This window comes from Populus trichocarpa, chromosome 1 (assembly GCF_000002775.5).
Source record: "Populus trichocarpa isolate Nisqually-1 chromosome 1, P.trichocarpa_v4.1, whole genome shotgun sequence".
NCBI classification, from domain to species: Eukaryota; Viridiplantae; Streptophyta; class Magnoliopsida; order Malpighiales; family Salicaceae; genus Populus; species Populus trichocarpa.
Window position 1 is genome coordinate 46,496,205 of NC_037285.2, and position 25,354 is coordinate 46,521,558.

Sequence of the window (25,354 nt, forward strand, 5' to 3'; positions counted from 1 at the left end):
CAATATCAACAAAAAATACAGAGAATGAATACTCGATATTCTTACAATATGATCGTGCACAACAAATTGAAATGACATCTAACTAATCTCTTTCATTTAGTTTTGTCCTTGCTGTGTCAATTGAAAACATTTGGCACTTGCTACTACAATGGATCATAAAGCATCCAAATCTCATAGCCCTATCATCAAAATAAAGCCACCAAAGTGGAAGCATTAACAATTCCAAAGTAATATGAGCCGTAAAATAGGATTGATTAATCCCTTCTTGTTTCATGATGATATTACATTTTGATGTAATCTTTTCGATTTGCTTTGATCCTCCATTAATTTCTTGAGTTGTGGACAGATTAGACATGACACTAAGAGTGCTTGAGAACTAGTTAGTCAATTTTGTATGTGGGAGTGTATGTTTAGATATATCACCTTCAGTTGAGGTCGGTCCATTTTGGGACTAGTTTGGCGCACTTCGAAAAACTAGAATAATAGTACTTGATATATATGCCCTATGGTCTATAGAATAAACTAATCCACAGACTAATTTAGGACCATGATCATGGGCATGGGATCGGATTTTTGTAGACGACAAGTTTTAATGGTTCATTGTTGGTAGGCCCAATGTATACCCTCGGATCTGTGCAATGAATTGGCGTTGGCACAGTATGATCATGGACTCCCGATACCGGTAATATTACCAAAAAATTCATACATTTATTCGGTCCAATGTGTTGGCTGATTCTTTGAAATGTCACCTTCAATTCAGAAACAAATTAAGATCATTTCATTATCAACTATGAGAATGTGAAGCTTTGAGAGATTGGGATGGAGAAATATGAGAAAAGATTCAAAACATATCAAAAGCCATAGGCCATCTCTCTTTGTTCATGGCATATATATTAAGAATCATTTTTTTTATTATCTTGAGTCTATACTTAGTCCAATCCAATGTCTCTTCACTCCTATCCAACCACATGGAAAATAAATTCAATGTTAGTTATCATATTTGCGCACTTCCCTTAGGCAAGCTAGCATGAAATTAGATTTTAGTGGTTAGCTTTTGATTGGTGGTGCTTAATGTCGACAAGAAGGAACTATTTGCAGCACTTTAGATAAAGTGAACTATTGAGATGAGAGAGGGGAAGAGAGAGCATAATGATTTTACCAAAGATGGGGGAGTTGGATATGCAACCACAATCTCCAAGGCCCCATTAATGGGATGAGGGAGACTTGATGGTCATAGCACATGGATATTTTGTGCTAGTGGGAGAAGCTGATGTTTACACTTCCACAGCAAATCTGTCAAACCTAGCCAGAAAAAATAATTAAAAAATATAGTTGCAGCAGTTTCCTCGCTTGCTCCTTTACTTTATGGGGTATATATGAGTACATGTTCCTTTAATTTCTCTTTTCAATGTTTCGTCCATGTAGTGGTGTTTTCTGGATTCAAAATTGCAATAAATAATGTCTTTATCTTTTGCCTCACTCCACCACCTATCACACCAAATCCATCCACGTAAAGTAGACTCATGGCAGGTCATTGAAATTCCCACATAAAGGAAAAAAATATTCACTCGTTCATTCATTGTGTAAGATATGATTTCTAGGTGAATAATGGTTTATGCCCTCTTTCTTTTGGGGTGTTGTGGATTCTTATCTTGACCCCACCATGCCTTTTTCAAAAGAAAATGATCAGAGCATCGCCCATTACCCTTTAACCTCGTAGCTATAATGAGAATGTGCATGATTAATTGGAGTAAATTAAGATGCATTAGCAGAACCCTAGCTAGCTTTCCAGTCAGTCTAGGTTTGTGTGTTGTAAACTCCAAAAAAATGGTTCCTCTCGATCTTTATTTTAAGCAAGGTCTCCCCATCGGTCTCGAGAAAATAGGGGTGCACTTAGCATTACAACAGTCTCATTAAGCAGCACCATGTCGACATGATCAAACCCTAAAAATTCTTTTATTTTTCAACAGTTTTCACCGCATCGTTTTGTTGGATTGGGATAGTCGTGATGCACGGTTGTTAAGAAATGCTACTTTCGAGCCATCTAATTCTGATTTGACCTTGCCCTCCTCGATGGCTTGTGCTATGTGTGTGTGGACCCTCAGGTACACAGAGAAAATGTAGTTTTAGGAGAGAAGAAAAGGAAAAGTAGAAAAGGGAAGCAACAAAATCAATTCTAAGATGATGGACAGGTACATGAGTGATCCCTTTCACAAGGTAAGAAAGTTAGGGTTCCCATCATGGTCCCATGCCTGCCTTCTCTTGATTGGGATCCATATTCTATGCTTTGTACTGTCCATTACTTTGGCAAACCCCACCTCGACTGAAAATATGGAATAATATTATATGGTTTATATCACCAAAGTGGTCAACTTACATGACACACATTTCCATCTCTTCTTTTACATCAACCCTCAAACCCTAAGGCACAACACATTGCATGGACCCCTAGATACTTATTAGGGTTGGTTTCTCTTTTTCTGTCCTCAGAAAAACCCCAGATTTTTTTTCTCATGAAAAAAAAAGTCATTGGCTCAAGTGTCATTGTCCTCATCGTCGGCATTTAGTTGGCCTTGTGCGTAGAGTGTACGTGACGATGAATCCGAGCTTGCTATTATAATAAATTCACTCGTACAATTTCGGTATATTATTCATTGTTGTGACATGAAATGGTGGTAGAGGATGAGACGGTAGTGGAGGAATATGACCCACATGAAAGGGATGTGTGATTCTATAGCACAAGGGGACCAAAATTAAGCATTGAAGTTGGCTAGCTAGCTCTTGTTTTAGTTTATTCACCTATCTTTTTCGAAGGATGGTGGTGGTGGTGTGTGTATTTTCATAATATATTTTGGCTGTTGATTTCGGCAAAGAAAATGCCATCGAGAAATTCTGGGTTTAGGGGATTCCAATGTGCTGTGCTCAACAACAACAACAACTCAGCCAAAACCAAATCGCACATCGATCATGAAGCATGCCATTTGACAACAATTAGTAGTGTAATTAGCTCATTAATTAATAATTAATTAACCCTCCCTTTGACAATCCCAATTATCTCTAAAGATACCATTTTTTAACACCCTTTTCTTCTTTATTATTATTAGGACGCCATCTATAGCCTATAAAATTATCAAATGTTACACTGTCACCATCGAATAAATTTCTTGAGGGTACAAAAAATGGGACCCGGCATCCTAACTAAGCACTAGGACTCCGTCCATTTTTGTGGCATAATCTACAAATTGACTTTCTCTTGTTGGTATTTAATTAATAATCCAAGATTTCTTTTAATTAATAATTCATTCATCTTTTAAATAAGAAATTCCTTTAATCAATGAATTATAATGTAGATGTTTGTATCGTGTTTATGTCAACAAAACCTATAATAACAAGGAGAAGAGATAATTTTTGAAATTGACAACCAAACTAATGCTTTGAAAACGATATCATCTAAAGTCGAGATATTCAAATAATTTTCTACCGTGTGATTACAAAACAAAATTAAGAATAATCAAAACAAGAAGAAATAAACATGGAAATAATTAATACTTTTAAACAATCGTTAATTAGCCGATGATCACTACCAGAACATTGGTTGTCATAGACGGAATATTTCATTGGTGTTTAAACACTTATTTAATTGGAAAAAAAACTTTACCGATGAAATCTTGAATGAAAAAAATCATCAAAAAACATATTGTCTGTGATCCATATTATATTTGTTATTCTATCAGTAATATAATCACTGATAGATTTACATATGGAAATAGTGCATCAAACAAAAAATAATTTTGGCATTAATTCTGTTGGTAAATTCATTAGTGATTATGACATATTACCAACAAAATAAATCGTTGGTAAGTCCATTAGTGATCATATGCATATTATCAACAGAATTAAACCATTAGAGAATTATATCTAAGGTGGCAAGTCTTATTTTTTTTTTCCAACTCTCTGAAACTCTTTGAGGGACTTTGTTTATCAGTGTTTAAAGTTCTATCAGTAATTTCATTAGTATTGTATTTAATATTTAAAAAAAAAGAATTAAAATAAAAAAACAAAATTTTATTATTCATTTAAAAAACATTGGTGAATACATCGTCTCTCGCGGTTACTTCATCATTACCTTCTTGAATAACTTGGACACGACCTCTAGGTTTGGTTTGGTTTTCACTACGAATAACCAATCAACCCTAGAACAATCCTTTCTAAAGGAAGTAGTATATGTATAATAAATTTGTTAGTATTGCTTAGAAAAAAACGAGGATATCATTGACGTTGTGAAGTCTAGCTTTTGTATTAATTTTGACCAAACCAACGTAAGAATCTACTATGATTCCTCTATCATAAAAATATAATTTGAATAAAAAAACTTTATTATTCTCGCTATGATATTGCAATTCAATCACCTCTTCTAAATTTCTATAATAATCAACTTCAAACTCATTAGAAGTTGATCCTTTAACTCAAACTCCACTACTATAGGTCTTTCTAACTTACCCATACTCTTCATTGTAAAAGACATATTCATCGATAAAATATTCATTATAGTACTTAACCTTTTTTTTAGGACCCAAACATAATAATTTCAAACTACCACTAGCTTGTTCTCTCATTTGATAAACCTAGTACATGATTATAACTATTAATAGTTAAAGAGAAAGATGTAATGAGATTAAATATTATAAGAGTTAATAGATCCCCGATGGCAAGTTGTAAAATATGAGTATCACCGGCCAATAAAAATAGGGTGCAACAAATGACTCAAATGAATTGAACCCATCTGTACATAACCCAACACATACATTATATAGTTCCTTTGAAAGCCAAGGATGCACCCTATTAACCCGCTTCTAGGCTTCATTGTCAGAAGAGTGTACCATGACTTCATTCCATCCATCGTATCACATGAATGATACCATATCATTGTGCTCAATAATATTTGGAGACATGAATAAACATTGCAGTCTAGGAGTGATTGAAAAGTATCTCAGTTTTCTATGTGCGATAAAAATCCTTCCCTTACCAATTATGGATTTATACCAAGCATGCCCATGGGTTTTGCACTCGATCAAATCTATAATTTCATGGTAGTACAACATGTAAAAGTTTGGACACGTGTCAATTTTCTAGTATCTTAGACCATATGGTTTCATCATGGATTTAGCAGCATAAAAGTTCTCTTTCAGCCTATTCTCTTCAGGTAAAATATTTCTCACTCATTTGATGATTATATCATAATTAATCGGCCTCACTCAACCCATGATCTAACTTGATGGTGAATTCCTATGCAATGACCAATAATTTATTGTGATTGTGCACCCATCCTATAATAGTTTGTTGAAATATTTTAAAAAATCAAAAAACTTAGTTGCATCTACATTCAGTTCTTCATCTACAATTGAATATTCATCTACAGAACCCTGATTCATTCTCATTGCATCTATAACCATACTCCTATAACAATTACTATTATCATCTACAACTATATGCACATTGCTAGAACTAGAAATTAACTCAACCATCATTTCTACCATGGTATCGTAAGGAACATAGGGTTCTCTGAGTGCAAATCAACACAAGTATTTTTTTATGAACCTTTTTTGTAGAAGATATATTGTAACAACATCTTGATCAATAAACTTTTTAATCATACAAATCGATAATAACTCGATTTCATCAAATGACAAACAAATATAATTTTTCAAAATCTCAAACAAACCCTAACATGTACAAATCATACGTTCATACAATAAATTTTCATAGGAAAAAGATATAAAATAAATAAACACACAAACAAACTACATATATTATATAAAAATGCCAGAAAAACTAACGTAAAAAAATGGGTTACAACAAAAAAAAATAGATAGGTATGCTTACTTGATGTTGCTAGTCTTAAAAAAAATTAAACTAGAACACTAATACTAACAAACTAAGTGTTGGGGTGACCAGATTTGTTGTGATGATAGGAGCTTAGTTTGTAACAAGATAAAGAGGGAATGGTGTTGTTTTCTATAGAAAAAAAACACTAGAAGAAGAATAAATTAGGGAGGGGGAGGGGGGATCCGGTAGGTGATAATATAAATATTACAGAAAAAATGATTGTCTCTATATTTTTTATTTATTTTTTTAGCTTTGATTAACCACAGATTTGGCTGAGAACATGGTGTATGCATTGAAAATCATTCTCAAATTAAGGTTACACTCGAGGACTTGAATGTATATAAAGAATTGAGAGCAATTATCGTGCCATAGAATGAGTCTAGTGAAGAAAGCACTAATTAAAATAGATGTATGATGAGAATATTAAATTTCAAGCCAACCTCCACGCTTGATGGTGCATGACAAAGGTGTGATGGTGACCAAATGTTTTTATTGATGACAATTAATCGGGTTCCCCTTGTCTTGACATTTCATTGAAGTGGGACTTTAGCACCACCTAGCTAGCTATCTCTTCGCATGATCTTCTTTTGGGGAATAAAAAATACACACGACAAATGAATTTGATTATAAATTGAAGGAAAAGACAATTTAGAGACGTGATATCAAACAAATTGGTCAATTCCATGGCCCTAGCTCGTATGGATAATTCATTGAATAACTTGGACAGAAATTATTGCATTTATATTGATATATATTACTTGTGATGCATAATTAAGATTGCAATCAAGATAGATGAGTTTAACTACGCCAATCAGTGGGTGGGAAATGACAAAATAAATCATGCACCCTATAATTAATATTGAATATAATCTATGATCAAGAAAGAATTCAATTTTTGTTGAGATAACCAAGAAATGCCATTTTTATCAAGGAAAACAACAAAAAGATATTTGGCCGAAAATCTTCTAAAATCAATATGGTATGAATTTTTTTATATATATTCCATTAGATATCCTTATTAAACTTGTTTTAGTTTGATGAATTAGCTTAAAAAACTCACAATTCAAAATTGGATCAAACTTAGTTTAATACTAGATCTGATTAATAAAACAATAATTTAAAAAACAAAATAAAATAAAATAATTTTGATTAAAAAAACAATTTTCTTATAAAATGAGCTGTTTACCGGGTCCCACCCAATTACAGGTCTTACAATTATAAGATTAGCTTAAAAAATTTGAACTTCATTAGAGGAATCTTTTCGTTTTCTAATTTTTTTTTTTAAATGGTGTCCGACTTTTGATTGTGTTCCTAGGCTAAAACATATCTTTTGTAATTAGCAGGAGCAGTAGCATTTCCATTAATCTAATCTGCACACCCACCATTATCACACCCTAGCTAGTAGTTAATAATTAAACATTTTCCATTTCTGTATGGATTGTCCGTCCAAACCAACGGCTTTAAATTAATTAGTTAATTCATTCATTCATTAATTAATTATACCAAAATATAAAATAACTCATTCTTGCACCATGTGCACACGTTTCACTGTGAAATTAATTTTACAATGAAATAATTATAAATTTACCTATTGAAAGTTGAATTTTCTTAACTATAAAGGCGAAGACTATCCGGTTTTTTTTGTTCTTATTGGCACAATATAGTTACTAGCTAAAATGTTGAGCAGAGTTTTGGTCTTTTTATTATGTTTTTCTGTTAATATTATCTAGGGTGGTTATGAGTACTTTGATATTTCCATAAATTAAATTTTTAAAAAAAAAGATCTAACTTGTTGGCAAGTGGGAGGCGCTCATATCTTTTGATAACACGTGCGGCGTCTCTTAGTGGCTGAAAACCACATTTCAAGGTGGCGTTTGATGCGTCTCGCAGCTCCCTTCACAGTAGTAAAGTGCATGTAGCCTTCCATGTACGATGAAGCTTCAACAATGTCCCCCTCTCTTTTTTCTCTCTTAAATCTTGAAAAACATATTGCCCTTGTAAAAAAAATCAAAAAATAGCATGTTATTTATTAATTTTATCATATTTGAACCTCATTCTTTTAATTGTATCAAATTTGATTTATTTTGTTTTTCAATTTCATCTTTTGACATTTGATTTTTATATCAAGATTGTCCTTTTATTTTATGATATTTTAGGTTTGACTCTCAATATTTTGATTTCTAATTTTGATTCTTGGCTTTTTATCAAATTTTAATTTCGTTTCAACTTCATTCTTGGATCCATGATCTTATTTTTATTTTTTTTCATATTTGGTCTTCATTCTCTTAGTTTTTATTTTTATTTTGAATTCTTTTGTGAATTTAATTTTTCTTTTTAATTTTGCTGTTCAATTCAAAATTTGATGATATTTAAGGTTTGACCCTTAATGTTTGATTTTTAATTTTGATTCTTAGCCCTTTATTAAATTTTATTTTTTTTAATTTCATCCTTAGATCCATAATCTTGATTTTTTTTTTTAATTTGTCCTCATTCTCTTGATTATTTTTTCATTTCTTAATTTGGTCCCTTTTTTTTTCAATCCTGCCCTTCAATTCAAAATTTAGGTTGCTCTCTCTCTCTCTCTCTCTTCAAATGAGGTCCTTATTCTCTTAATTACTATTTTTTTATCCTTATTTTTTTAATTTCATCATTTGACATTTGATTTATTTAGGATTTGGTCTCCTTAATTTTTCTCATTGTTTTTAAGCCCTACCCGAAAGTCAATATGAGACAAGTACCATGTCACGGATTGAGTGGGTTGGCCCAAGTTAACCAAGTCATTTTGTTTTATAAAAAAGTAAAAACAATACCATTTTGATAAAAGGGGAAAATAGTCAACGGGTTTTAACCCAGTTTTGACTGATTTTGCCCCGGGTTAACCGAGATATGGGTTAACCCGGGTTTTTGGTCGTCTTACACTGGATCAATTCTCTCTCAATTTCTATTGAAACCCAGTCTGGTCTAAGCTTCGGGTGGGTTTTTGTCGATTTTATCCTTCTACATTTTTATTTTTGAAAATTAACCATGGTTATTTTTTTCAATTCTATTTCTATGACATCAAGTTATAAATTTATTTTTTTTCTTTAAGATATACTGACAATGTTTGAGCATTATTTTTATACACTATATATATATATAAAAAAAATATCATGCCGGACCATGAGAAAGCATGAGCCAACCATCAAAGTATTAGCTATAAGGGAGGCAATAAATGATTAATTAAACCAAGTTGATTAATCAGGCTAATTAAGAGGAGAAAACTGGGAATCAGATTCACGTGTTAATGAGGGGATGCCGGTCATAAAGGGACAGATGGTCCTCATCTGGTGGAGGGACCCACAAGAAGGGCTCAGAGATCCTACAGACAAAATCTCCTATTATTTTTGTGTTGTCCTTGTTACTTTTTTCCTTATTAAATGCTAAGTTTGGATTTTTTGAAGGTGTTTAGGTGGGCCCTCTGAAAGGTTTTTGTCTCTAAAATCAAACAAATTTTTCCACCATTGGTCCATTAATTCGTCGGACAATTTTGAAGGTTTGACAGAAGAGAAATGCTATTGAAGATGACTTGTAAACAACTTGGAGAAAAGGGACCTCTTCTTGCGGAGAGATGGAAGGACGGAGCTACGATTATTATTATTATTATTATTATTATTATTATTATTATTATTTCCAAGTGAAGTAGACCATTATTGGAGTTGATTCCAGTGTTATTTTAAAGTATTTTTCATACCGAAATACATTAAAATAATATTTTTTATTTTTTAAAAAATTATTTTTAAAATCATCGCATCAAAATGATCTAAGATATACCAAAAAATTAATTTTTAACAAAATAAAATTTGAATTTAGAGGAAACGCGGTTTGCACGTGTTTTCAAACGCTCTTTAAATATAATTCATTGGGACTTGTCCCTTGAAAATCCCAACTTTTTTTTAATTTTTTATTTTTTATTTGGTTCATTGAAGGGCAAAATACCCTCTCAATATTAACAATTTCAGGAAAAAAAATCATGATTTATTGAATTTAACAAGTTTCATTTCAATCCTTAATTTTTACGTGAAAGAAAAAATAATCTACTCAATTTCAAGCAAGTTAAATAATAACTAAAAGAAAAAAAAAATTGTAAAAGCTAGTAGTGATAACAAAAATCAATTATGATAAGTGATTTTTTTTATTATATTGGTATTAAAATTATATTTTTAAAAAAGCTTAATCTTAAAAGATTGAAGCCATCTATCATTAAAAGTTGTATTTGATATTCAATTAAAAAAAAAAGGTTTATTGAATGTCAACAAATAAAAGTTTAAAGGTGAAAATAAAATTAATAGCGTGGATTAATAAATAAATAGGCAATATTGGTGTGTACTTCACTTTATTCATGAGTCCCTGTTGACAATGACAAAGAGAGCAGAAAGGGGGCACGTAATGACGTGATGGTACGCGCCTCCTTGGAATCTTGCCATTCAGTGGTCACCACTCACCAGTCACCAGTCGTCCCCGCCACCACCCCGCCACCACCTTACTTACCTGGCAACTCTCGGACAAATCATACACGTCAACCTGTACCTGCCTCTGCCCTTCCCTGCCATGCCTGCCACCCCATTCAATTCAATTCAATTCAACATGCCTTCGTCATCGTCATATCATTTCTGATATTTTTCCCATTAAAGTAAGAGAAGAACACTACGAGAAATTATTATCATGCGAGTAGTTGTGGTAGATTTTTTGTCCTTCTGCTTGTCATCTTCTTGCTTCTTTTTTTGGGTCTTGTCTGGTACACTCTCTCTTTTACCCATTTAGGGGGTGGCTGGCTGAGCTTTTTCCAACCATTCATTATGTTTCTCTCTCTTTCTCTTTTTTTTTTTAAAAAAATAAATTTAATCTTCCAAATGGAAATATTAGTAGTAATTTTTATGGTAGTTACATGTGTAAATTGATTTTTTTGTCAATAATAATATATAAATCTTGATGAGGTTTGTTTTATTAAATCCAAAAACTTTTACATAATGGATGTAATTTTAAAATATTGTTGTATAATTTTAACAATTCTTGAGAGATATATCTAGCTATCTTTAAATTGAGTGAATGCCGGTTCATATGTTAAACTAATAATGATAATTTTATTCTGTTTTTAAATCTACTTGTTGCATATACGAGGCATCGTATCTATAATCCTTTTATATATGGATCATTGAGAATAATATAGGTAGAAATAACAAGAAATTATTGTTCTTTCTCAGTAAAATAAATAAATAGAAATCGTTACCTAATATTTTGATCGTTAGAAACCTTAATTGATCTTAGAGTCTAAGTAAAGGGATTGATTGCATAAAAGAAATGTATTAACATCCCTAATATACATTACCTGAAGTAAGCTATATTATTTATTTGTCTAATATAAACTAAGAAAATGTTGTGATTTCTAACCCATTTTGTACATGAATAAGCCTAACATAACAAACCCAGGATAAACATTTTTGCTTTAACATACATAACTTAAATTAAACAAAAACTAAAACAACAATATTTACAAAAAAAAAAACTTAAATAAAAACTTTAATGTATCAAAAACATCAAAATAACTTCATTAAATAAAAATCACAGGAACAAATAAATGAATGCAACATCATTTGTTAAATATTCTAAACCTCTTTTCTATGCTTGTAAACATATATATATATATATATATATATATATATATATATATATATATATATAAAATCAAAAGCAGGCCACATATGACTTACTTTTGAATAAGCAATGTATACCTAAAACAACTACTCTCTCTTGGCTTTTCTTTGAAAAATTTTACCTCTCACAAACTTGTAAGAAAACTTTTGTTTAAACTTTTGGACCTATACACATATGTTTCTTATTAATATTTTTCTTCATTTTCTTATCTTATCATATCTTTTTTATTTATTTATTTATTTTCAGCCTTTTTTTTTTTTTATCTCAAGAGGGGTATTATAGGATTTTGCTAGGGTTTTGCGAGGTATTGAATTCATTTCTGACCTCTTAATCTTGAGGGAAGTATTGTAAACCCTTGATAAGAATATATTAAGAAGCTTTTATGTGTAAACACACGAAAAACAAATCGGTTTTTACATGATGCTTGCGATGTTAGGGCCAACTAAGTTACCCATTTTCGAGGCCCCGCTGAAAAAATTCTAATATCATTTTCACCCGAGACCACCTAAAGCTGGTAGAGAAGGTGTATACCATTTATTTAGACCCAACTTTACTCAATTTAAAGATCAGTAGCTTCTCATTCATTCGTTTGAAATTGCTTACTCGATCAGTCAAAACTGTTAAAGATCAACCCCAATGTTGATTGCTATTTTCATTTTAGTCATTGGTTCTAAATTTGTGCATTTTGACCCTCAATTGATCAATAAACTTCTAATTTTTTTTAATTTGATCCCTAATTTGGTCAACGTTAGCCCTTATATTCACGAGTCTTTTTCAATTTGGTCCTTAGTTTTGGATTTCTTTAATAAAATTCTTAATTATCCATTAAACTTTAATATATAGGCAATTAAGCCCCTAATTTGACTAGATTAACTCTTAAAAATTGCAATTAGACCCTTAAACTTTAATTATTTTCAAATAAAGCCTAAATTGACTTCAATTTTTTTTTTTTTGCAATTAAGACCTCAGTAAATTCAATTAAACCTTGAAAAAATCTAATTAAGTCCTTAAACATCCAATTTAAAATTTTCCTTCTTAAATTGATTTTTCTTTAGCAATAGGACTTTTATCTATTGAAAATACACTAACAAATTTTTCAATCTTATATATTTTGATCTTTCTTAACTAGTATTCGGCAATTTCCTAAACGTTTTGGTATATTCTCTTCTCACTGACATATTGTTTTTATTTTCTTTCAATATCCATTTTTCAATTTTTTTTGTTGTATTCTCACTTTTGTTCTTTTTTTTTTTGTTTATTTAGAGCTCTAAAATAAGTAACAACACTACTTTTATTAATGTTGTTGTATTTTTTTAAAATCTATGATTATTATTAACATAAAATAAGAAAACAAATTTCCAAATATGCATACAAAGATTACACTTTGAAGTAATTAATAGTGTAGTAATGAAATTTAGTATGGTTTATAATCTAGGTCATTAATTAACTAAATTAATTTAAATCAGTTAAAATAATAATATTTTAATTTTTTGAAAGATAAAAAATATTTCTTTTAATGTTTTTTTTTTAAATCAACCCAAATTCAACTCTCAAATATATATTTTTAACCTCAATCAAAGCCAAACGTTGATTGGATCATCAACCCACCGACCAGGGTTAATAACTACCAATGAAAGTTATAATTTTCAGGGGGGATAATAAATCTTTTTAAAATATCTTCGAATTAAAAAAGAAAAAGAAAAGAAAAAAAAGGAGTTTGTGTGCACGAGAGAGATCGGAAAAGAAAAGAGAGGGAGCAGAGCATAATTTACAGCGACATTTGCGCGCGTCCTACGTGTCAGCCTTTGCCTCACACCTGTCGCTTTCACTTTGTCGTTGACCTCACACTTTTTTCTTCGAGCGTGGTACCCACGCTCAACGTAAACCTGGCTGAGTGGATGGATGGCCTGCTCTGGTGTGGTCTGGTCTACTTACTATTTGGTAGATGCGTAGCCTACGTGGCTGGGACCCACCTCACGTCCCCACCTCTTTCTCCCTGTTCTTGTAGCCTCCTCCATCTCCAAAACTGCTTCTTTATCTTGCGCCTTTAAGGGGTTGTTTGGCTACATACTTTAACTAGAGTTTTGAGTTTTTTTTTAAAAAAAATTATTATTTTTTATTTTTAGATTGTTTTAATATGTTAATATTAAAAATAAATTTTTAAAAATAAAAAATATTTTAATATATTTTCAAATAAGAAATACTTTGAAAAACAATTTTTATCACTATTCCAAACACCCTCTTATTTTTTTTTCAATTAATTAATTTAAAAAATTATTGTTATCAAAACATACAAAGAATTAATAACCATGTAATGGTAGTATCAAAGATATTAAACCCAACTCAAAAGAATACTTAATGTAAGGTCAGGATTATAGGTTTAATATATTAATCTAAATTTTTAATCAGTCACGAGTCAATTTAAATTTTTGAATAATAAATCATACTTGATCAATTACTTTTTTATATTTTATGAAACACATACCAATTTAGACCCCAAGCTCTAAGCCTACTTTCTTAGTTAGAGTTTAATAACAATGAATAATATATTATAAAAGCTAGGTATTACCATTATTTATTTTTTTAGTTTCACAACCACAAAGGATCAGCTAATTCTTTGAAGTTATGAGAATATTAACTCGTAAATAATGTTAAAAAGAGAAATAAATATCTTCTTAACCATTTTGATTAACCTCTTAGGTTTTGACACACTTATTTGAGTGAGAAAACATTATCTTCCAAGTGCATTTAATCTAATCTAATTAAAGATGGACAAAATCCACAAATTGGTCAAATTAATGCCGACATTACTCTTGCTACATATGAATGTATATTTTTCATTTATCGAATTTTTGGAAAGATTATCACCAAAGAAATTCCCACAAAAACTTAATTATTGAACAATAAATAGCATCTTGATAATGACATGAATAAAATCATTAATTTATATAAGCACTAACTTGGTCGGAAGGATCCAAAATGAAATGAAATTGGAAAAAAGAAAGGTTGCTATCTACCCTTATAAGAATTCTTGGGTGTTATCTCATTACTATATATTTTCTAATTATTTCCGATTTAAAAGTTAGCCCCCAAGTAATTTAATTTGTCCACCTTGTGTGAAAAATTGACAAGAGGAGTGTGCTAGCAACCTTCTCTCTTTTACCTTCCCTATAGTCTACACTTTTTTATAAAAAATAAATAAATTTTTTTATATTATTTATTGACATCAAATTAAAATTAATAAAAAATTAATTTTTTTTTAATAATTGTAAGAACATGGGCATGAGCATATGACGTTTTTGTTTTGAAATATTGTTGGTATCTTTTTTCTATTCTCAATTTTCTTTTTCAAAATATTATAGCAAAATATTTTACATAATAAAATAGTATGCTTTACCTTAATTGTAAATGTTTGGTATATTAATTTTTTTAAAATGGTAAAAAGAATTCGGGTTTTGCTTAGGCAAAAAAAAAAAAAAAAACAAAGAGATCGGTAAAAAGAAAATATTTTGGATATAGTTAGTCGAAACGAAAAATTTTCATTCAAATTACTTGAATGTTCACCCCTACCTATATTATTGCATGTACAAGATTATTTTCTTACGATCTCTTAAAATTTAATCCTTAAATGCTAAAATGCATTACAAAATAATGAAATAAAACCTAAAAGAATATTATTAAATTACCACACATTAAAGAAGAAGAAGAAGGAGGAGGAGGAGTGAAACTAAAATCATAAAGTTACTTGATCTATTTTTACTTAAAAAATATACCACAAATATATATTATCTAATCATTAGATTATCCTTAAAAATGACAAATGCTTGTTATCCACGAATTTTACCAAAATTATACTATTGCCATATATACAACTTGTTTATCGGACAAGTTGCAAGTATGAATGCTTGAAAAATTAGCCATGGGTGACCATGAGAAGGAGAAGGTAAAAGGAAGAACGAAATGGAGAAGAGGCAGCTAGCACTCCTCAATTGACAATTAAGGCAAGAGATGAATGTGGTAACCAAAAAAAAAGAGAAAAAAATTCCAAGTAAAATCCAATAAAAGAGAATTAGTAGCAATAGATAAACCAGGAAAGGAAAAGATTAAACAAATTAATTTCTTTCATCTTGAGAGATGTTATCATTGGGTATTTTAGTGTTTCTCATGACAAGTTAACATGGACGCTAGCATTCTTGGTGGCTCTACAGATGGGGCAAGTATGGAGGCTTGACCCACAAACAGTACACAAGCACAGATGCCTGCAAGGCAACAGCAACACACATGACTCTTCCTTGTTACAATTCCTGCACATCCAACTACCTGCTCCTGTACCTTTATTATCCTGCGCCCCATTGGCTAACGTGCATCTCTCCGACACTCTTTCTTCCCATCCATCGTCGCCAACAGGTCCATCACCACCGCTGCTGCCGCAGCATGATTGCGCATCGTCCATTAATGCTGCTGCCTGATTATCTAATCCTGCACCAAGGGTGCGTTCTTCGTTAACCTGGGCTGCGAGGACTTGTTCAAGATTGGAACGTAGAGCATTGGCTGTTGCTTCATTGGATTGCGCTAGGTCTCTCCATATTTGATTCTCCATGCATAAAGACTTGACTTTCTCTTCAAGGGCCCAGTTTAATTTGCCTATCTTTTCGATTTCTTCTTCTTTTGCTCTTAGTCGCTTCACCATCCCTGTCTCTAATGCCTCGAGTAACCTTCTTGCCTGCCTCTTCCTTTTCTCTTCTATCTCCATCCTTACTTTCTCCATCTAAACAAAACAACCATAAACATTAAAATTAATACCATTCCCTAAATAGGACAATGCGATATATATGCTAATCATTGAAAAAAAAAAGACAATAACAGAATTATGAATTTAATGAAGTGATGGACTTACATGTTGAGAAATAAGGCAATCTGTGTCTAATTGCTGTTGTTGGATCTGAAAAGAGAGGTCCTGGCCAAGAAAGGAGAAGGGAGTGCAAGTCTTAGTGGACTGTACTGGAATTGGATATGAGAGGAGAGGATTGATGGTGTCTCTTGGGCGCTTCCTCTGTACAGGGAGATTGTAAGTGAGACCACTTTCTGATTTGATTTGCGTTTTATGAGGGATTGAATCAGTGATCACAGAGCTATACATAGGAAGCACTGTCTCTGCTGTTGTTGTAGTTCCTGATAATGGCACACCATATCCCATCTGGGTGTTGTACATATATGTATCTGCTTCAATGGGGTTCATCATCATTTCCCTGCAAATTCATCACCAAAAACAACATTAGACGGCTAAACACTCATGAAAAGAAGAGTACGCCAAAGGGGTAGCAATAGTGCAACACCAACCTGTTGCTTAAGAGTTGAGGAGGGAAGAGATTGAGGTGCCTGGCTTCAACGGCCATATGATGGTGTTGAGAGATTTGCTTGCTTTCCCTGCTCTATATAAAAAAGGCAGAGTCTTTCTATGTAATCAGTTTTGGTTTCTTGTTCTTTTTGGCTAGAGGGTTGGTTTGTAGGAAGTATTGTTTTGGTTGGTTTTTAGAGAGGAGAAGGAGAGTACACCAAGACAGAGAGAGATGGATGGGAGAGAAATGAGCAAATGGGCATGCAATAGAGGTGGCAAGGCTGTATGGTGGGGTTTATTTAGGGTTTGGTTTGGTCTAGTGATAGAGAGAGAGAGAGAGAGGTAGAGAATCGAAGAGATAAAAAAAGAATCAAATCCACACACTAATCTATTGCATTTCTAGAGGTCTAGAAAGAGAGAGAGATTTATAGTGAGAGATTAGATTTGATTTGTTTTTGTTGGTTTTGGTTCTCTTGTCTATTTTAGGATTCGGTTACCATGAAAAGAAAATAGATAAAAGAAAAAAAAACCCATTCTCCTACTTGACTCCAATAGAGGTCATGGTCAATCCATTTTTCCAGCAATTTACCGGGGGTAATTCCGGAGTATTATCCGGTATCCACATTAACTAGAGATATTGGTGTTATTCTTTTACTATTTCTCCCTTATCATTTTGTGTGGTTGAAAAAGAAAATCTAAAAAAAAAACCCCTAACTATATGGGTATTTGTTATTTAGTTTCCGAGATGTTTTTTACTTTCAATTGAGTCCTTAAATTTGATTAGTTTCTCATGATAGAAAAGATAAATATAAAAGAACCATTGAAGAGATAAGAACATAAAAACAGAAAGTACATGAAGATATATCCTTATTATTTTTATTATTTTTTATTTTTTCTGTCTCGATATAGTAAACAATTGATATTTTTTAAGGTTATGTTTGATTAGTTTTTAAGGTAAAAGAGATAAATATAAAAGAAATAGAAAAATATTTGGTTGAAAAGATAAAAACACAAAATATATAAATATATGTTTTTTTTTTTGTCCGATACAATAATCAATCGCTATTTAACAGTAAACTGTATACCCTTCTTATCACAAATCCTGGGAGCCTAATTAACAAAAAAAAATCTTGAGGACTCAATAGAGATCTGGGTTATAGATTGAGGACTAGTTTGAGGTTTTCCGTTAATAATAAAAAAGCAAAAAAAGGTGAGTTGTGGAGATTTTAATACACTCCTAAAACACGCATCTGGGCATCTGCCACGTAACTAGCCGACTGAGCCTGCGAGGTAGGAAGAAAGTAGGGCCCACAAAATACACGAGTGGGGGCAGAGTTCAAGGAGGGTCCATTTCCCACAAGAGAAAGGAAAGAGACAAAAAAAAAAAATAGAGAGAGTGGGACCATGCATGAGTGCCAGCTTGGCTTTAGTGGGACCCAATGAGAGTATGGATTTTTGTCAAAAAAGAGGGGAGCTTTAATGAGCGGCCGGTGTGTGGTGGGGACTAACGTTAGGGGTACGTACGGTGTTTACACAGAAGCCAAGACGGTATCCTTTGGCAGTTTCTTTTCTTTGTTTTAATTTTTTCTGATAATACTGATTTTTTTTATGGCATAGATTTTTAAGACATGATGTTAAATTCATGCGGGTCGCATGGGAAACGTTGGCCAAGATTTGGCAGTGTCTGCCATGATGACCACGTTGTTGTTGTTCGGACAATTAATGGAGTTGTTTGTTTTGTTTAGTTTACCAGCTGGTTTTACCATATAGTTTATTGAATCTTGATGATGATACGACGACGATCACCATTTGACCCAGATTTCTTATCTTGGATGATTTGTTTCCAATCTTGGAGTCCCACGAAATCAATTATCTTGCGTGCCATGTACTCACCAGGCTCACCACATCAATGTGTTAGAAATGAGATGTAAATCTTATCTAATTTTTTTTTTTTTATATATTGGAACAGTTTTTCAAGAAAATCTCAGCAGAATGAATGAGTACATGCTTTGGAAAATTCTCAAAAAGTGATTTGGAGAGGGAAGTTTTTCTTTGTTCAATCTAATATCATTTATCATCTTTTAATATATGATATCTGAAAGTTTTTTTTTTATATATAATTTTTTGTATCTTGTGCTATATTTATCATCTTTTGATATATAATAAAGGAGATTCATGTTATTTTTATCTATCCCGTGTTAGATTATAATTATTAAATTCAGTATTGTTTATTGTTTGATAAATTAACTTAAAAAATTCATGACCTGAAATATAATCTAGACTAAATTTTAATTTGAATTGATTAATTTTAACAAGAGAAATATATTAAAAAAAAGAATTTTATATGATTCCTAATTTAAATGACTTTTTTTTCTACTTGTTAATAAAAAAGAATTTAATTTCAAAATAAAAGAAATATTTGTCATCACTAGTGATGAATGCTACAAGATAATCAATATTACATGATCGAATTATATGTAATTAAGGATGTCAAACCCGAGTATTCCTTAGAAATACAGAGAAGACAACTGATGGAAAGAGATTCCCTCCATTCATGGGTGGATAAGCCACCTGGTTTCTATTTTATATGGAATCATCCTTATCATGATAGATCGGCAAGACATTTACATATGCTTCACACTCAAGGCCAATTCTTTATGAATTTGTTAGAACAACAATGATCGTCAATTATAATCGAAAATAATCTTGAAATTTGACATCAACGAATACGTTCAAGTGGAAGAATTTATCTGCTAGCTCCTAACCAAATGCAAGTGTCATTCATGCACATAGTTCCAAAGTCGGCAACCGATTTGTATGATCTTCATGTCCTGACCAAATTATCTGCTAGTAAATGTTGAAGGCATATACAACTACGTACTATGTTTCCAAATATGTTTCATAGGACTTTGCAATTGTTTTCTGCCATCGATCGTATGCCGGCAAGGAGCAAGACAATTTCGAGGAAATATTGGTAGATATGATCATGAAAATTCCTGGACAAAATGTATGATTTGATGATTCTTTGTACTCTAAATTAGAATTTAGTGTGTGTCCCTTTTGACTGTCTTAGTAATCACTGGCCACAGAACAAACTTTTCAATTCTTCGATCCATGATCAACGAAATGAAATTCGTGTTTGATGTGCATGCACAACTTTTCTCAGTCAAGAGTTCGGGTTTCCACATCTAGGGCCTAATTTCATGGAATTGAATTCTATTTCAATTTGACACTAGCACCTTGACCAAAGATGTTGCTTGGCAAGGCATGCATGCAATCAAATATTCTCTAACTAAATGCAAGTTTTCAAAATCATGACCTAAAATTTAGTTGAATAATTCATCTTTGATTAGATGAAATTTCAACTATCTAGAGTTTGTTGCGGTGTAGTGTTTTCTTCCATAAATTTAAGCCGGGAGGGACCATGAGAGACTAACGTACGTAGTTCACAATATTTGACAACTTGCTTGCTCTGGCAAAGGCTAAAAGTAAGGAAATGGTTTTCGAGGGACCAGGCAATATCGCTAAATAGTCAACAACTAATCAGTAAAACAACACGGTTAAGCAATGAATCAAGTTTTATAAATCGAATCCATTCACATTTCTCAACTCAAAATTTCCATGAATTCAACTCAAAACAACACGGCGAGTCCCATCCATTATATGGTCAAGAAACTTATAATTTTTTTAAAATAGGATAATTTTTCTTTGTTAATAGTGGGTATCCGGGTCAGTTTACGCGTACCTTGACTAATCCTCCGAGACCATGAAGTTAACGACCATGTAAGTCTCCAATGATTCTGAAGTTTGTAATACTCGAATTAATGATCTCTGGAAAGCAAATTTAGAGTTTGATGAATTGAAATATATTTTTAAAATTTAAATAGGATAATTCATTTGTGTGGTGGAGGTGATTAATTCTTGAAGAATTTCACAAAGAGCAGTTGTTACTCGTCTCTCGTTGATAACTCCATCGTGCCATGCCCTCCACGGCTACTCTTGTTTAGATGTTATCATAATAAATAGACATTATTCAGCCGGACCATTCTTTAATACATATAGATTCGAGCTTGTGTTTAATTTTTTGAGGCATAACGACACGAATATGGCGATTTTACACACTAGGCAGTAGAATATTCGACATGATGTTAATTTCTAATAAGTCTCCTATCAAGTAATTAAAGGAGAAATGATTTTACATGTTTTTATATCTTAGAAGTTGTATTTAATTTATGATTATATATTTAAGTTTATTATTATATCTCTGATATATATCATTTTATCATACTATTTTTTAAAAAAACTAACACATCACGTAATTAATTTGTATATTATCAACCCCAGATTTTATATGCCTAAAGTACCTGTCACTAAAAGATATAAAACAAGAGAAGAAAATATAGTAGTTTAACCTAAGGTTCGATAAATTAGAATTTAATACTTAATTTTAATAAGCTATACGCATGATTAAACTATATCACATATGATAAGCTTTGAAAACAAATCCAGCATTTCTTCTTCATTTTATTTTAAATTTTTTAGTGAGAGGTGATTTGAACATATATAACTTAAACTTGGATATATGCAAGTCGCATGATGTACTCTTATAAGTTTTGATATGGTCAAAATCCTGCTGAAAGGTAAATATATGAAAAAATAATTAAGAGGATTGATTGGATACAATTTGTAGATATATTTAGCCATATCTCCTTAGTTAAAATCTCAAGCAATTTCTTGTTTACTCAATCCCCTTGCTGATCTAACCCCCTTTGTATATTTTTTTGATGGGGCAAGAATAAGCAGATTAGCTTCGTTTGAGGGAACAAAACGACAAGCATTTAAACATTTGATTATAACTGTAGAATCACTTGGCAATAGTTAATTACGCTGCCAACTAAGGTCTGCATACAATTTGATACTACTCAATATATATTCCCTGTCTACGGACCACTTGAGGAGGCATAATCCTTGATTACTAATAATTAAACCTGTTTAGTCGTTTCAATATACTAATACTGTCTTGATATCATATGTCCACATGGGTAACATCATTAAACTAATGCCCGATCACAAGATAAAACGCCTCTTGAGGCAGGCCGTACAGACACAGCAAGGCCATGCTGCTTTGCATTGGTATTTCACTAATCATTATATAATGCTTGAACGAGTAGCCTTAATTAAGCTAAGGGCACCCTTTTTCTTTTTTTCTTTTTATATATATATATGGTAGATATTAATGAAGATTGAGGAGTAGTCAATTTCCTTTTGATGAACTTGCAATTGGTGCTATATATTGAAAAAACTTTGAGTGGAAAGGACTCTAAGAACATATAGGTTGGACCATACTTTTCCCATATTCCCAAATATTTATAATTCTTGAGTAAAGTCTATAAACTAAGCTATAGTGTGAAGTTCAAGAACAATCTGACACAATAAACTAAGAAACTCGAGTTCAATAATTGTTAAACCATCTTGAAACTTCGTAAATTATAAAGGGGAAAGGAAGAAAGTGATGGAGAAAAGCAAGCCCACAACAACAAGATTAGATAAAGTAGATAGATAGATAGATATATGGATGGATGGATGCTATATTCACCTTCCTTCACCTTTCCTTTTCGTTCTACCCTCCATTATTGCATGCTTCAAGCCAACCCATATATATCAACTATACACTTTCGTTTAACCACCACCGAAATTAAAAACGAAAAAGCAAAGTGAAAAAACAAAAGTCGGGGGGAAAAGTAGCTAAGATATTGGGTCACAACCCATTCTACATTTTGATGGTTGGAAAAAGAAAAAAAGAAACTATATTGGACGGTTATGATTGCCTAATGCATGTTGTCATGATAAATTAGGACAGTAGTAGAATATAGTAAGAAAAAAGGGAATTGGTGAAGATGTAAGAGGTATCATGTGTGTTTGTTCTTTCCCTCTTTTCAGGGCAAATGTATTGCATCTTGACTCAGTTTGTTCTTCATGTAGTTTCTCTCTTTCCTTCATCTCTTCTTCTATTCAACTTAAAGTAGTTGTTTTATTATTCTAGATGTGATCTCTCCACTCCTTTTTAACCCTCGCACATTATGAGAATCTCATTTTCTCTCTCACACTCACGTACACTCGTATATAGCTTTGTTTTTGCCTTTTGGGAATCTCATTCATCACCCCCACAAACAAATAAAACCAACCCTCTGAACGTGTTAGCCTCACTACTCTTCTCTCTGTAAATGTATGTATATGTATATAATATTTCATAAGAGAGAGACCTTGTGCTTGATAATTGATTAGATGGGAGTTTTTCTTAGGAAGCAAAAGCATCAACTTTTCTCTTTTTTTTATTTGATGGGGCTGCCAGAGTTTGGTTGTGATGGCAATGTACTGTTATGTTTCCTGCTAGGGTCAGTTGGACTATCATTATTTCTTGTATTGGAAACATACCTTACCTCTTCTCTCAAGGATACTTACAAAAGGGCTAGCTTTGTCTCTCTGCTTGAAATTTGACCGTTAAGTTAGGACTAGCTAGAAAATGTGAGAGGGACACATACAAGTATGCATTGATCATGGATATGTGTGGACCCAATTGGTAAAGAGTGTGTAGGTACATGATTCTCTCTATCTTTACTCTTGTATTACATTTAAATTATTCACCTCCAAAAACCTCCATGCTTTTTATATAAAAAAGTAATTGAAGGAAATGTGATTTCACTGTCAGGAAATTGAATGAGACATGTAAAGAAAGAAAGAAAGAAAGATGAGGAGGAGACATCAATATGACTAGTTGGGTTGAATATGGTGTCTGTAAGTGATCATAGAATTCTACACATTTCTCAATGCACTTTTCTCTTGTGATTTTTCCCTTTCTTTCTCTTTTGTTTTCCTCTTGTTTGGTTAGCCTGCTCCTACTGTTTTCAGCCTTTATGTTTCCATGTGCCTCCATATGCCTTCTCCACAGACATGGACAAATCAATGCACATTCATTTTCTACATACTTGTTTGATTGGAAGAATTAAGATGCTTGTTTCAGCAAAACTCCACACAGGTAGCCATTAATTAGACCTGAAATCTAGAAGGACAAGATTGTTATTACAGCGCAGTGCATGGAGGGTGTACTCTTGTCCTTTTCCTTTTTTTCCCCACCACTTCTATACAAAGGTTGTGATAACTAATGCAAACATCAGTAATTGTTTGTTAAAATCTAGAGGAGGAGCATTAACTATCAAGAAAGAAATTAGATGAGCATTAAATTGCTTTGCCGGTATGCATCCAAGAGCTTGCTGCCGTTTAAGATTTGGGAGACTCGTGACTTCCTATCCCATTTGAAAGACAGTGCGATGACTCTAGTACGGGTGGGCCAAATTGCAAAATTGTTTCGTAGACGTGCTTCCTTCTTTACATTATGATGGTTAAGAGTTGTTGAGTGACATTAAAAATTCAATTCTATTCTCATGATCAGACCTACCATTCTGCCATAGTCTTGAGAGTTTGATGGCTGGCTTGAGGTCGACAACCATGGTGGTTGGCTGATAGCATGTCATGGGGCATCGTTATTTATTTTTCCCCAAAACAAGCTTCAACAGCTCGGAAGACCCAAGAGTTTTGCATCGACTTCATAGCCCAATTGAGAAAGATTAGGATGTAGCGGTGGTCGATTTGGATACAAGTTAGAAGCCGTATATAATACAAACCAAGGACTAAGCTTACTTAGCCTTCCAAAGAGTTACAATTCAGCCCAGCCCAACTTACCTAGGAGGAAGCTTACATTTACATTTCCATTTATTAGTGAATGAAATATTTTAGAACAATAACTAGTTTTTGTCCCACTCTGTGATATGGGTAGATAAAAAATTTTTCAACTTGAAAAAAAGTGAAAGTTGAAAGAAACTATTTAGTATTTTTGTTAATTTTTAATTCTTTAGTCTTAATTTTTTGTCTAGTTCCAGTTTTAAATTAACTCGCGTGAAAGTTGTTTTAACATGACCCACTAAACTTGATGAGTTTAAAGGCCACCGGGACTCGACTGAGTTTAATAAAAAATTTTTTAACTATCTTTTTACTTAATAATATGATAACAAAAATAGACACTCGTAAAATTAAAAATGAATCACATGCCGAGATATTTATTTGAGATTGTAATAATATCATAAAAAACAAAGCAAAATAAATTATGAAGATCAATTTAGAATCAATCAAATATTGAAAGATGAAATCGAAAATAAAAAAATAAGAAAGAATTCACTTGGAAGAAAAAAAATTGAAAGATGGAATTTGAAAACAAAGAAACTATTTGACATTGTTTTTAAACCCAACTCAGCGGGTCAATCTTAAAATCTCTTGACCTAACTCTTTGCCTAACATGGAATATTTTTTTTTAAAAAAAATTCAAGATGACATTTTTTTTATATTGAGAGAAAGACATATTATAACAACTTGATTTTCGTGATA

General features: G+C 32.1%; 1 protein-coding gene across 1 annotated transcript; it reads right to left on the bottom strand.

The window, feature by feature from the left end:
* Nucleotides 1-15,680: 15,680 nt before the first annotated feature.
* On the bottom strand, nucleotides 15,681-17,343 carry LOC18095766 (probable BOI-related E3 ubiquitin-protein ligase 3). Its single transcript, XM_006370409.3, has 3 exons — nucleotides 16,918-17,343; nucleotides 16,475-16,826; nucleotides 15,681-16,345 (listed from the first exon to the last, which is right to left on the bottom strand). Exons 1-3 carry the CDS (start codon nucleotides 16,971-16,973, stop codon nucleotides 15,740-15,742), a joined length of 1,014 nt encoding a protein of 337 aa, XP_006370471.1. The 5' UTR covers nucleotides 16,974-17,343; the 3' UTR covers nucleotides 15,681-15,739.
* Nucleotides 17,344-25,354: the final 8,011 nt, after the last annotated feature.

Bases quoted from the DNA above. Each gene is read 5' to 3' on its own strand.
- LOC18095766 (XM_006370409.3), bottom strand. From the start codon at position 16,973: ATGGCCGTTGAAGCCAGGCACCTCAATCTCTTCCCTCCTCAACTCTTA. The intron at 16,827-16,917 runs GTTGGTGTTGCA...ATGAATTTGCAG, and splicing joins CCTCAACTCTTAAGCAACAG to GGAAATGATGATGAACCCCA. The intron at 16,346-16,474 runs GTAAGTCCATCA...TGTTTTGTTTAG, and splicing joins ATTGCCTTATTTCTCAACAT to ATGGAGAAAGTAAGGATGGA.